The sequence below is a fragment of the Diabrotica undecimpunctata genome, chromosome 3, assembly GCF_040954645.1.
Source record: "Diabrotica undecimpunctata isolate CICGRU chromosome 3, icDiaUnde3, whole genome shotgun sequence".
Taxonomy (NCBI): Eukaryota; Metazoa; Arthropoda; class Insecta; order Coleoptera; family Chrysomelidae; genus Diabrotica; species Diabrotica undecimpunctata.
In genome coordinates, this window is record NC_092805.1 from 105645333 (window position 1) to 105658979 (window position 13647).

Here is a 13647-nt window from a genome sequence, read left to right on the forward strand (position 1 = left end):
TGCCTGCCTAACGTCCAGAAACGCAGCTGAACTGTTTGTTTGCCTCAAAATCGTCATTTATATGTTTTACCACTCTGTGAACTTGTGTATTGTTAAGTGATGAGTTCGATATCCAAACTGGTGATCTGTAATTAGATTTTTGATCCAAGGTCCGAGTCTTTTGAGTAATAGTTTTTTGAACACTTTAGACATGATAAGCAAGAGGCTGATTGGTATGTAAGATGTAGTTTCTTCTTGAGGTTTTTCCGGTCTTAGAATTGTTATTATCTGAGATAATTTCCATTGATCGGGGAAGTAACCTAAGTTTAGTATTGCACTAACTATAAACGTTACAAGTTATACTCTGGAGATTTGGTATAATTTAAATTGTTAATAGCTAAAGTGACTTCAGACGATTTACATTTCGAAATAGTTAAACTCATTTATAGAGGCTTTTAAGAAATAAGGATAGGTCTACTTCCATGGAATAGGTGAATCCATCAGGTTGTGAGTAAATACTTTGAATAAATGCTCTGCAAAACAATATGCTTTCTCTTGTAGAGTATTCGCCTATTCTCTGTCCAATTGTGTGATTGAAGATAGACGGTTTCTGCGGTTGCTTCAGTTTTCTTTCAGCTTTTTATAGCGAATTATTGCTATCTTTAGTGGAATCTAAATTTTTAAGTAGTACTGAAGTGACTGGTTTTTTAAGTATTGGAATATTTTTTAATTTCCTTGTTCACTATTGTGCACTATTGAATCTAGGCTTATTAGCAGGGATCTCCGATCTCTTGCCGTTTTTTCCTCTATCTTCTCTTTGGCGTAATTTTTTCTTTGACTATTTGTAGGCAGTCTTTTGTTATGCGCTTGTCTTGTATTATTGGTGTTGTTTGCCAAGCGGCTGATTGGATATTTATGGTTAATTGTTCCACAGCAAGGAAAAGTCCTCTTTGGTTTTTAGAGGAATGACTAGAGTCACATGATTCTCCAGGATGGATCAGAATTTTGGCCAGTTTGTGCGTCTGTTATGAAGTGAGGGGGATATTTCTTTAATAAGACCTGGGTTTCAACTGTGAATGGTATAGGTGAATGATCAGAAGATAATTCGCAGCAAAATCGAAGAACTTTGGTTCAATTTTAAATTTTTAATTACAGTAAAACTTTTTGATTGCGCTAAATAACACCATAAATTTTGGCTGCTTGGATTTGTTAGCGCATTAAATTTTTCATGATATACTACTACTTACTAATTCTTACTAATTCTACTTAGTTATTTCGTAGACAAGGGGACAAATCCCTTCTGATTTACCTTCAACTCTCAGTTTCTGGGTCTTTTCAATTAATAGTTGGATATATTCAAGAGTTCTCGTTACCTCATCGTATTTTTCTCTACTAGGCTTGTTTCTCTAATTTCTTTAATCATGTCTTTTTTTTATTGTTTTTTTTTTCATATTTACCTTTTTCTCTTCGATTTCTATTTTCATATTTTCCTTACTCACTTTTAAGGTTTCTGTTTTTGATATATTTGTCTTCCTGGTGGCGTTTCTCTTCAGCTTCCTTTTCTTGCTGACGACATTTCTCTTCAACTTTCTTTTCATCCAGACTTCTTATCAGCCTCCTTTTTCTTCTAGACGACGTACCTCTTCGTCCACTTCCCATCGGCTGTGACATAAGGATTCGTCTATGAGGGTTTTTCTGCTGTGATCTTGCTAGATGTCCCGTCCATCTTAGTGTTCCTATTTTTATGAGAAAAATGACGTCTTTACCACCAGATATATGTTTGTGTTTGTGGTATTTCTCATAATTGTACCTCCTCCTGAAAATACCGTTTTCATATATGCCACTGAATAGTCCTCTCAAGATTATTTATTTAAATATGAGAAAGAGGTTTTCATCTGTCTTGGAGATGTAAAGATTATAAAAATTGATATTTTTGGCTTAAGTTTCTACTTTTCATGTTTCTACGCAACCCAAAATAACACTTGTTTGCTAGAATTATTTTTCGTTTGATTCCTTTTGTTATAAAGTTGTCATTAGTCATCAGTGAGGCTATGTATATGAATTTGTCGACCACTTTAAAACTAGAGTTACCAACAGCGAGTTGGTGACCAATTGTTACTGTTGTTGGGTGTTGATGCCATCATTTTGATTTTTTCCTTATTCATTTGTAGTTTCAAATTATTGAGACATTTGAGAAGGTGGTGTAGCTATTATGGTTTTTCTAATTGCCTTTTTCAGAACAATGTTGAAAAGGAACTACGCCAGCGCATCTCTCTGTCACAGTCAGATACGTGTTTCAAACACTTGTGATTTTCATCATATATTTCTACTATGCAAAGAACTTTACGCATTGTAGTCCTTACCAGTCTTATTAGTTTATCATGACTATACAATTCGTGCATAGCTTCATAAAATTTACTTCGTAGCACATTATCATAAGCTGATTTAAAATATATGAAGAGGTGGTGGTATCGACATTGAATTTGATTTTTTCCAATATCTGCCTCAGCACAAAAATTTGTTTAAATTTATGTGTCTGATTAATAAAACTTCCCCTCTCATATTTGAATTAATAAGTTCTGCAAGTATTCCTTCACTTCCTGAAAATTTGTTATTTTTTAGATATATTACATCCCGCAGTCCTTGAAGTGAAGGAGGTTCTAAACCAGTAAATACACTAAATGTGCAATCAGCCAGTTGGCTTATTGTACATTTAATAAGTGTTTATGTATGAAAGAAGACGCGGTAGGCTAGTAAAACTCTGAAGTTGAACTGTTTAAATGTGATAAGATACAAATAGAAAATTACACACACATACCACTTATAATAATACCTTATTTATATAAGTTTTTCAGCCAAATCGACTTACACCTACGATGAATTTCTATCAACTGGTCAAACAAGCCGCATTTAGAAAACTTAAAAACTTAGCATTAGCAATCTAGGAAAAAAACTAGAAAAAAATTAAATAGACGTGAACATAGTCGTGGTTTTAGTGACGTCAATGTAAAGAAGTATAATATATAACTGTTTGTTTGTGAAAATCAAATTATTGATTTTACTATTCTTACAATTTTATCATATTTTCTTACCTTTTAATCCTTTTACTTCTACAAATATTTCAAAATCAAAATTAGCCAAATCGGTCCAGTCGTTTTCGAGTTGTTAGGAAAAAGTTATAAAAAAATAAAATGACGTTTGTTAAACGTCATTTTGTTTTTTTTTTAATAGGTGTAATATGTATTTTTATTAGGCATATTACTGTATACACCAAGGTTATTGCACGCGTCTCGATATTTCGCGTCACGCTGAATATTATTTCAGGCCTGTGCAAACATATCATACCGAGCGATAGGTAGTATTTATTAGAAAAATGCTCTACATACGTTGTATTCATTTATTTTGTATTTCATGTAATTTTAGAAGAGTTGCTAGAGTAGAGTTACGAACGATCATATTATATGCTTAAATTCATTAATACATTCAAAAATAAATTCAAGATATCTTAGACTGGCTGACGATATTGTTTTAATAGCCACTAGTTTTTTTAAAAGATAGTTTTGAAAAATCTATAAAATAAACAATTTTTATCTTGTTTAGAGGTATTGTTCTATTTGGAACACTTGGACCTACGCTGGTGGTTCTTTTGATATTCGTCTACTTATGCTGGTTGGATGGATGCTGTGGTCCTCGGCCACCTTCAGATACACCCATAGATGAACTGGGGGCATGCTCGCCTCCTGGGCAGATTGTAGCCGAAAGTCGATGTCTTAGGCTTTCGATTTTCTTGGTATCGGTTACTTTAATATCGGCATGCGCCGTGTTGAATTTGGTAAGTACAATATAGATATGTCTTGAGAAATCGTGAAATAATATTAACACGTTTAAAAATATCTAAGGAGCATAACGTTTTCTTTTCATTTAAATTTCGATGTAGCTTTTATGAAATAGCGAAACAAAAGATAAAAACTTGCCAACTTAATATGGGATGTTACAAATTTGTATTTCACAATTGCATTTTTGCATTTACTTAAGCAAAATAATATAAACGAACCAAACAAAGCGAACGAACATTTTCTACAAAACCTTCTCAGGTCTTTATAGAAAACTATTCGCCTGATTGGATTTGTTGTGTTTGCGTCGGTATATATGTATACAGGTGAATATTGACTCACTTAACAAATACTGTACTACAAAAAAACCCAACCAACCAAATTCATTTTCTAAGAGAAAACTTTCGCATATTCGTTCGCTGTATTTATTGTTTTGTTTTTATCGATATCGGAAATATTTTTGACACATTTTCTTCATTCGAAGTAAAATATTACTATAGGTGGGTCCGGACTTGAACACTTTAGCCCGAACGAACAAGACAAACGGAGCGCGCAGAAATAAGCAGAACGAACAGTACGAACAAAAAATCGTGTGGTTCACGAGAATTCCGTTCGCGTAAAAAGTTCTAGTTGCTTGCAGTATTTGGAGTCTTCTTTTCTCAAAAATTAAAAGTTTACTTATTAAAAAAAAAACACTGACTTGGCAACAGTTTTAGCACCTTTTTTATTATTTGTAAAATTTCCAAAAAGGAGAACAAACGACGTAGTCAGTGGGTACGAAAATTGTATCTACATTATACTGATAATTTGTTTTCTTAAAGAAAAGTCTCTTAAAGTCCACTTAAAAAATTAAAAAATTAAATTTCATTGGACCTATAATTAAAAAGAAGAGCACAAAAATACGGAAAGGTATATCGGTTAATGAGAAAAGTTTTAGATGAATGAAATGGAGGAATCGCTATAGAAGGCAAAAAAATCAGTAACCTGTGTACGCAGATGACACACTTATACTAGCAGCGAATGAAGTCGAAATAATAACCGTCACCGAACGGCTAAGTCGGATAAGCAAAGAAGTCGGACTTCAGATCAACACCTCTATATAAGCGGTGTTGATCTGAAATAAATAAATATTGATCGTAGACAGAGCAAGTCTACCGCAGATACATAAAGTTTCGAATTTCTAAGTGGTAGACAGATTTGTATACTTGAGCTCCCAGTAGCCCGAACCGCAACAGCTAAATTATGGAATTGGAATTAAAATATAGAAAGACCGAACAACAACAAAAAATACTATTGTTTATGTCCCTATTTTGCCCATTGCTACATATGCAGCTAAAATATATACTCTCAAAAAAATCGATAGGAGTAAGATCGAAGCCTTTGAAATGTGGGCCTATAGAAGAATTGCGTATTATGCGTATTATACATATATTGCGAATATGCGTATTCTGGCCAGCACGTAAAACCAACCTGTCAATTCTGTAAGAGCTTTATACAAAATACAGGCAATTAAAAAAAGTAAACCGAGTATACCCAAATTACGTCGGCCATATAGCTAGAAGAACGGGGATTATGGAACTATTGGTAGTAGAAAAAAAGGTAGAAGGCCGAAGACCAAGAGAAAGATCTCCAACACGATGAGCAGACCAAATGAAGACTGTGGTGGGAAAATCTCTACATGAAGCCATGTGGCACAGGAATGCAGTCAATAGAGACAGCAAGCTAATAATATTTAGAGTATCACTACGTCCTGCCAAAGCTTAAGGCGTTTCAATCAAACTGTAGATTGTATCGTTTAAAATATTCAGTTTATATTAGATACTTAAATTTACCTGTTTATTCACTTCACTTTTCACAACTTTAAATTGTCCTACCTATTTATATAATACTTAACCTCCTAGTAAAAAACAAAAAACAATTATTATAATTTCACTAGCACTTGACAAAACAGACCCTTTAACCTTGTTCAGAACAAGTGTTATAGATATGAATACAAGGAAACTTTTCGAAACTCTTCGAAGGCGCCCGATCAGAAGGAAGCCTATCAAAAAAAAATCACAATTCACAGCTTGTTAGATGTGCTGCTCGACCTAAGCGTAAGACAGACATATACGTCTTATTCTATTTTCAGGCGAAAATTTGATGTGCATTTTACTACTAGGAGCTTAAAATAATTAACTTCTAAAAGAATATAAAAAAATAGATTTTTTATTTTAAATAGGTATTAAGTCAAAATTAATAAATCACAATTTTGAATTAAGTAATTTATATTAATAAATAATTTATTATTGTAGATTTTAACAGTCAAACAGGGTAGGCGGCGCCTACCTTGCCATACAAGAGCGGCCCCGACGGGCCGCTCTTGGCTATGGATATGGAAGAATTCTGTATGTGAACTGTATTTGATGTCTGTTCATATCATCACAGCTAGTTGCCCATGTCAACTTGAAAATGTGTGTTGTTGAAATAATACTGTACTACAGCTCTGTTTATATTCTCTGGTTGAATAAGTTCTGAGCTTATTCGCCACATGCTCCCCGTAATCACCGCAAGGATTAGATATTTTTGCTGGTTTTGTGTATATGCTTTTTAAGATCTCAAATGCTTCATCAACCAACTAATTCCAAATAATAAATGTTTCAAACACAAATATACACGAAGAAAATACGAATCCCGCGAGCAGCCCAAATATGCTATTTTCCCGTCAACTCAATGAGTTGGCGAACACTAATATCTATTGGGCCGATTTACCGACAGCTGCCGGAAAACGTTTGGCTCGTTCTGTTGACGAATTCTACTCTGCGCGCTTAGTTCGTTTTGTTCATTCGGGTTAAAATGTTCAAGTCTGGACCCACCTTTAAGTAAATTTCTCTGAATATTCCGAACAATTTTTTTTCATCTAAACCGAGAAAATGTACATTCAAGTACGTATAATATAAATTGTCTCTGCATTTAATAAAGGACATTCAATAATGTACAATAAAATAAAATAAATAAAATCTTCAATACATAATGAGATATATATATATATATATATATATATATATATATATATATATATATAGAATATATATATATAAATATATATATATATATTCTTGCTTTGTGTGAAGCCGAAACAGCAAAAATCACTGGGCGCTTTTTTCAATTTGAACATCTGAGGGAAGTCAATAGAAAAGGGTGTATAGGTATCGAAATTTTTAGTGTGTCATGGTTTTTTATTAAAATTTAAGCAAAAAAGCGACATTTTTCATTCTTTTCAATATTGTGAAAAAATTACGCATTGTATATGAAAACGTTCAACTTACGACTTTCTTAAAAATATTGGCTCTTTAAAATGAGATTTTCTAAATTAAAAAATGTTTATAAACAAAAAAGTTATTGCAAACTAAACCCGAAAGTAAGCAGTTGTCTTTTTTGTCAATTTTGTTTATATTTTTTATAATTATTATTAAAATAAACTATAAAAATATTTAAAACATATTTCACAATGTGAGTAGTTACTATATTAATGTAAAAGCTGGGTAGATCGGTAGAGTAATTTTTAAACAATTCTTTTGTTTATTCCATTTAAAAGAAAAAGCTTATTTTCAAATGGCCTTACAGGGCAGGGTACCTCTCCAAATATTTTGCAGACATTTTGGGAAATGCAATTGGTAAAAACAAGTATCATATACAGGATTCATGGAATTTTCACAATTTTATTTCAAAACAGTCTGTACCAATTAATCACAAACTTATATCTTTCGACGTAAAATCATTATACACTAACATCCCAATTGAAATAGCTTTAAACAGTGTCAAGACTAGATCGAATGACATCCAAACACATACTTCTCTTCCTCTTGACGAATTCCTAGAGGGTGTAAAATTCTGACTTAATTCAACATTCTTCCAACATGAAAATGAACACTATTCTTAGATTTCTGGAGTGGCCATGAATTCACCTATCTCAGTACCAATCGCAAACTTAGTAATGGATATATTAGAAAAAACAGTCATCTCTAAATTGAAGTATAACATACGTTTCTACAAACGATATGTTGATGGCTGCTTACTCTGCATTCCGGATCATGAAATCGATTATACTTTTCAAATGTTCAATAATTGTCATACTAACATTCAATTTACTTATGAACTAGAAGAAAACAATAAAATTACTTTTCTTGATTTAAGTTTAGAATATAACAACACTAACCGAATGATAACAACTAACTGGTTTACAAAAGATGTTTGGTCCGGAAGATATCTAAATTTTAATACCAACACGCCCATAGCCCATAAAAGAGGTGTTGTGTTCAGTCTTACTGACAGAGCAATTAAACTATCTAGTACATAGTACCATTCCGCAAATTTGAGAAAAGTTAAAGATATTTTAGAAAAAAATAATTATCCACCTGAATTTTACGACCCTCTTATTAAAAAAAGAAATTATATTATCAAAAATCAATCCAATTCCAATAACATACCAAAACAAAACCCAAACCATACCTAGCGATAAGAATAATAATGTCACTAACTCCAACAAATCCTATATATCCTTACCATACAATAATAGATTTTCTGAACAACTGTCAAAAATTTTTGCAAAGTATAATATTAATGTTGGACATAAATCATCAAAAACGTCTGGAAAATATTTTTCAAAATTTAAACTTAAAGTTAATAAAGACCATCAATCAAATATTATTTATAAAATGAATTGTAAAGACTGCAATTTAACATATATTGGACAAACACACCAATACCTACATAGAAGATTGGTTGCACACAAACATAGTATACAAACCAAGGCTTTAAACACAACAGCCCTAGCCAAACATTCTCTAGAAAATAGCCATTCTTTTGATTTTGAAAATGTACAGATTTTGGAAAAAGGACAAAATTACAACAAAAGATGCATATTGGAAATGATTCACATAAAAAAAGATCCAAATTCCATCAATAATAAGACTGACATCAAAGATCTTTCCAATATGTATCACAACTTAATAAATTGAGTTGTTTTTTAAATGATAGTGCTTATCACGCACTATCAGTATATAGATGCATTATATAGATGCAAAGTCACGTTATTTGAAAAAAGATTAGCAATAACTCTTGGAGTATTGGTGTTTTTAAATCCAACCAAAAAGCAAATGATCGGAATGATTTACGCTATGAGTACTAATATAGGACATAACAGAAAACCTGCCAAAAAAACTCATTAATATTAAAAATGAAATTCCTTATGTAAAAGAAGTACCCAGGATTAAATTGTTTAAACAGTATTTTGATAGCGCTCCAGCTATTGATATCCATAACCATATAAGACAGTCAGGTTTAGCATTTGATCACACAGAATTGGAAACACCGAATGTACGCCTCACTGTTTTGTATTATACTAGTTCTTTCTTAGCCTGTAAATACTTTAGTAAAAACTTAGCCTCGCATGAGTCTTTTACAAAGAAATTAGGAGTACACGTAATAAAATATGCATGGCCCGACGATAAAAAAACGCAAATGGTTTTATACGAAAGACCTACTCCAATACCTAATAACAATGAAAATCGCCTCGACCATCCATTAAAAGCATTGAACAGTGAAAAGGATAAACAAAGAGTATAAAGAAAATGTGTCGTTTGTTCCCGAATTAATCATAAACAACAAAAATCAAGTTTTTTGTGAAAACTGTGGAATTAAATTGGTGTTACATGTTCCAATAACAGTTCACAATTGTTTCGCATACCATATTTTACATGGAATTCCTTTCAAAAGAAAGCGAAAATTTTCATTATAAAATAAGTTCAGTCCATACTATCTGCAATATTTTGTCTACTCAATAATTTTTACATATGAATAAATTTTCATTTTATTTCCGTATATTTGTTTTAAATGAAACATTTTGTCGGACGCCAAGTGGACCTTTTGTTTTTTAAATAGATTTAACATGATTTGGTAAATATTTGTTCTTAAAAAACCTCAAAGGTTACCTTAAAACCGATATGCACGCAACTGATAAATGTCTTTGTACTGCCGGATTCTTTTAAGTCCTGCTGTAAGGACAGATCATATAACAATCGTTGAGTTCTTCTGGCAGGACATAACCTCTTCCCAACTCTCCTGTCGGAAGAGGCTTCTGGCAGGACAAACCACTAGCCGTTCTATCATTAAGGCTGTGGAATTATAAATATCAAACTGGTCTGCAATGGTTCGAAAACGTATTGTAGGATTTTCAATTACTGTTGTTAAACATTGATTTTCCAAATTTATTAGTATCTTTAGCCCAGTCTGGTTAAAAAAAAGGTGGAAAAATGTTTCGCAGATATCTGAAGCTTTTAAGACATAGGTGGGGGATACTAGATGATGAATAGATGAAAAGATACTCCTAGTTTTACCTTGCGTTTTTTTAAGCAATAATTTATGGTCACAATTTGATTTTTTGTCTATAAATTTTTTCCCTTACATTTTTAATAAACAATATTTATGTCATTTTTTTATGTCAAGAATATCTTTATTTTCCCGTTTTTTTAATTAAAATTGATAAATAATTTACAGAGATATTTGCAAAAAAGCAGTTTTTTTGCACTAATTTATAAATTTTATTAATTTTTTTAATAACAAAATAAAATGGTATTAATACATTTAAACATCAAGGAATTACCATCTTTTAGATTCGTGCGCAATTTCCCCCCTATCAGTCAAATATTTTATAAGTTATTTAATTTGTTTATCCCTGAGGCTAATTATTTAAACTATTGAGCTTGCCCTAAGCATGATGCTAGACACATTCAGCAAATTTCATATGATTCTTTAAGACTTAGACTATCTCAGAAGTTAAATGCATATTGAGTTTTTATCGAAATTATTTACAAAATAAACGTTTGAAAAAGGGGTATGTTTTTTACTTATAAACAATTGTAATAACTTCTATATTTTTTAAGCTACAGATTTGTACGTAGAACCATTGGATAGCTGGTAAAAAAGCTCACATTAAAAAATAAAAAACCTTCTATGACCAATAGGAACGAAGTTAGTGACTATTTTTAAAAAAAAATCATATCTCCCTTGTTTATAAACATTAAGAAGTAAAATTTGCACAAATTTTGAATGAAAATCTAAACTTTATATTGAAACTTATAGCTATAAAAATTATCTAATTTTTCGAAACGACGGTACTTTCGAAAGATCGACATAGGAAAGTGGAGAGGATATCTGTTTCAGCTCCGTTTTTTTTTGGGCATCAGGACTTCAAATTGCAACACGTAGGAAAAATTTACATTATCTCGGCTTCCTTTGCAGCTGCAAGCCTCCTTTTTTATTCTGGAGTAGCTCGTCGAAATATAAATTACTACATAGTTTTCACTGGCCGGAAAATATGAGAAAACTCGGAAAAATTGAGTCCATTTGAAATTCACCCTAAATACTTACTTTTTTTTAATTTGCTCGAATAGTCTATCGCAGTATTAATAATGATGACATAATTTTCACCCCCCATAAATCTCGGAAAATCCCGGACAATCAACATATGTTTTTTCATTTTATATCAATGATGTAATAATACTTATATATTTTATAGATTAAATTTCAGGTAATTTTTTACACATTATATTATTATATTCCTTATATTAATTATAATTGTTTGTATTTTTATAATTAACAATATTGATTTTTATTCTATTTTTCTTACAAATATGATATACAATATTAATCTAATCTGCCTTACTGCTTTAATAAAATAAGTCGATTTTTTCATCACTTGCCTTATTATATTTTGCAATGTTTATTGAACCTTACTTTTTTTATTTTCTTTACATACATTGGTTTAAAAGTTAAAATTTGGTTCATTTATTCGACTTCACTGTCAGATATAAACCTTTTTGTTGCAGGTTGTTTGTCTTCACTTATTAAGTCAGTCTTTCCATACATTAACATATTAATGGGCGATCTTAATGCCAAGGTGCGTCAAGGTAAGGTAGGAGAACAAGTAGGAAAATATGGGCTTGGAAACAGAAATGACATAAGAGATCGATTGATTCAATTTTGCCAAAGTGAAGACTTCGTAATAACAAATACCTTTTTCAAATTACCTCCTCGACGGTTATATACATGGACATCTCCACAACATACCAAAGAAAAAATAGTGAGAAATCAAATAGACTACATTATGATAGCAAGGAGGTATCATAATGCTGTTAAATGTACTAAGACGTACCCAGGAGCTGATGTAGGCTCAGATCATAACCCAGTAGTTACTGTGATAGAGGCGAGACCAAAAAAGATTAGAAGACCACACAGAAAGGCACTAGATTTAAATAAACTTAGAAACAAAAATACACGACAAGAAACAGGAGAAGAAATAAATGAAAACCTCCGTTCAGTGCAGCAACAAATTAACGATACAAACAACGTTAACCAAAAATTAAAGTACATAAATACAGCTATACAAACAGCAGGAAAGAAACATCTTACAAAAACAACAACAAAGAATAAGGGGTGGATGACACAAGATATACTAGACTTGATGGAACAAAGAAGAAAGATGAAGAATTACCCAGACAAATACAAAGAAATAAATAAACACATAAAAAAGAGAATAAAAGAAGCCAAAGAGGAGTGGATTAAAGAACAATGTGAAGAAATGAAAACCTATGAGAAAAAGTACGATGGGTTCAATGTGCACAAAAAAGTAAAAGAGATAACAGGAAGCATAAAGAAATGCCAAATAGGTAAACTTAAAGACAAAGATGGAAATCTTATTGTAGATCTAGAGAATAAAATAAAAAGATGGACAGAATACCTGAATGAATTATTTGAAGACGATAGAAACAACTTAACTCAGATAATCAATGCAACTGGGACAGACATATTGAAAGAAGAAGTAGAATACGCAATAAGAAACGCTAAAAATGGAAAAGCAAATGGACCTGATGAAATTCCTACAGAACTGTTTAAGCTTTTGAATGATAAATCCGTAACCATAATATTAAATTTTGCAGCGAGGAGCTAAAACAGTTTCCCCTCCACTTTCCTATGTCGATCTTTCGAAAGTAATTTCGTTTCGAAAGGTTTTAAGTTTTGAAAAATTAGATGAATTTTATAGCTGTAAAATTCAATGTAAAGTTTAGATTTTCATTCAAAATTTGTGCAAATTTTACTTCTTAATGTTTATAAACAATGGAGATATAATTAACAAAAAAATTGTCGCTAACTTCGTTCCTATTGTTCATAGAAGGTTTATTTTTTTGTTAAATGTGAGTTTTTTTACCAGCTATCTAATGGTTGTACGTACAAGTCTGTAACTTAAAAAAATATAGAAGTTATTACAATTGTTTATAAGTAAAAAACATACCGCTTTTTCAAACGTTTATTTTGTAAACAATTTCGATGAAAACTCAATATTCATTTAATTTCTGAGATAGTATAAGTCTTAAAGAATCCTATGAAATTTGTTTAATGTGTCTAGCATCATTCGTGGGGCAAGTTCAATGGTTTAAATAATTAGTCCCAGGGATAAACAAATTGAATAACTTTTAAACTATTTGACCGATCGAGGGGAAATTTCGCACAAATTTAAAGGACGGTAATTACTCAATGTTAAAATGTATTAATAACATTTTATTTTGTTAATAAAAAAATTAATTAAATTTATAAATTAGTGCAAAAAAACTGCTTTCTTGCAAATATCTCCGTAAATTATTTATCAATTTTAATTAAAAAAACGGAAAAATAAAGATATTCTTGATGTAAAAAAATGGTATAAATATTGTTTATTTAAATTATAAGGGAAAAACCTTATAGATAAAAAATCAAATTCTGACCATAAATTATTGTTTAAAAAAAACGCATGGTAAAT

At 31.2% G+C, this 13647-nt stretch overlaps 1 protein-coding gene across 2 annotated transcripts in view; it reads left to right on the plus strand.

Annotated features, from left to right (window-relative positions):
• Positions 1-13647, plus strand: part of LOC140437146 (adenylate cyclase type 2-like) — a 559227-nt gene that overhangs the window by 487142 nt on the left and 58438 nt on the right. For both annotated transcript variants that reach the window (XM_072526486.1, XM_072526487.1), the window contains one exon: positions 3580-3811. In XM_072526486.1, the coding sequence (XP_072382587.1) occupies positions 3580-3811 (232 nt within the window). The remainder of the gene's footprint in view (positions 1-3579; positions 3812-13647) is intronic.